Source organism: Arachis duranensis, chromosome 2 (assembly GCF_000817695.3).
Source record: "Arachis duranensis cultivar V14167 chromosome 2, aradu.V14167.gnm2.J7QH, whole genome shotgun sequence".
In the NCBI taxonomy this organism is placed as follows: domain Eukaryota; kingdom Viridiplantae; phylum Streptophyta; class Magnoliopsida; order Fabales; family Fabaceae; genus Arachis; species Arachis duranensis.
In genome coordinates, this window is record NC_029773.3 from 74,952,934 (window position 1) to 74,954,614 (window position 1,681).

Genomic DNA, 1,681 nt, shown 5'->3' on the forward strand with positions numbered 1-1,681 from the left:
ATTCTAAACAATCAAGACTACACTAAAAATTGACAATAGTAAATGACAACCTCTTAAAACGTTTTATGCTTATTGTATTCGGGATGTAACGACAAATTTTATGTCTCATTTTAAGTTTGTTGAAAACAAAACGGTATTTCATAACTGCTACTTACAGTTCAAACAAAACTAGATACAAGTGATACATAAATTCATTGAAGATTTGTTGTAGAAAGTAAGGGATTGGGCTGATCGGTTCAACCACAAAATCTTACAACGCTTTGACTCACTACCATAATATGTATACATCACTCTTTTTTAGGCCATCCTTTTTTTAGGTGCATATGCCACGAAAGCCACCAACAATATAACCCTCTTTTATAGACATAAGAATACAAGAATATTTTATTTGTCAGCTTGGACTACACGGATTTTTCATTTTATTGGAATCATTGTATTGTTGGCTAGTTTAATAAACAACTAGCAAAAGTAAATGTTTTGTCAGGGAACTAAAATGATAATTTAATCTTAAATCCATTTTATATCATGATATCAGTCTCAGCTTATTAATACGAGCAAGTTGAAATAAAATATACTTGCATTTATTATGTAAATATTCAACTAGGCACACAAAATAAAAAAGAAATAAATAAATATTTAACTATGGCATTGAATAAGAATAATAACACGTTTTTTATATCTCATTGTGTTTAACAACCTTCTATGAGTTGGCAAAACATTGAGTCATGATGCTCTAATTAATTAATTAGTATTATCATACTTTAGAGTATATTATTCAAACACATTATTAACAATCTTCTATGCATTTTCACGTGTCATTACTCATTTGGCTTTTAGTATAATAATTAACTAGTTCTACTCTAATTAATATATAATGGATGAGAAAAAGTTATATTACTAACAAAAACAATTTTAAGATATTTAAATAATAAATACATTATAAAAAAATTAAAAATATAATAAAAAATTTTAGAAATTATTATATCTAACAAGATCTAAATAAGCGGCTAATTTTTTTAGAAATAAAAAAAATAATATATAATTTAATATTATAGTTAATTGGTGTATTTTTCTTTGATATGAATTAAAAAATTTTTTTTCATTTTAAATAATAAATCAGATTCTCAAATTTAAAAAATTAGAAGATTAAATTTTTATAATACATAAATTAAAAGATTTGATTTGTAGTGAGATAATTTTTTTTTGCTTTAAACAAATCGAACAGTCTAATTTAAAAATTTTAAATTTTTTTTAATACTAAAATACAAATTTAACCATCAGATTTATATTTTTTTTAAAAAAATATAAAAATTATAAATCTGACCCTATACACTAACTCTCCACATTATTAAAAAATTCCACCAAAAATCTTAATAATAAAAAATAAAAAGTGTAAATAAGCAACGCTAAATACTAATGCCTAGAAATTGGGATTAAGAATTGCAGGTGAGGCTGCAGAGTACAGAGCAGTGAATGAAAATGGCTTCCAATTCCAAAAAATGGAGTTATTTTTTTCAATTACTGCTTCTCTCTCTCGCACTTTTCTTGCAGATAGTATCTCATAAAATTGAAGCTGGTGGTTCAAAAGTTGAGTACCTTCCTGGTTTTGATGGTCCTCTCCCCTTTCAACTTGAAACTGGGTAAGCTCTATCTATATTTTCCACTTTCGATTTCCATCTAC

The 1,681-nt window shown here is 25.4% G+C and overlaps 1 protein-coding gene across 1 annotated transcript in view; it reads left to right on the forward strand.

The window, feature by feature from the left end:
* Positions 1-1,419: 1,419 nt before the first annotated feature.
* Positions 1,420-1,681, forward strand: part of LOC107475055 (serine carboxypeptidase-like 11) — a gene marked incomplete in the record, with an annotated part of 10,121 nt that continues 9,859 nt past the window's right edge. The window contains 1 exon segment of the mRNA XM_021135586.2: positions 1,420-1,640. Within this exon segment, the coding sequence (XP_020991245.1) occupies positions 1,474-1,640 (167 nt within the window).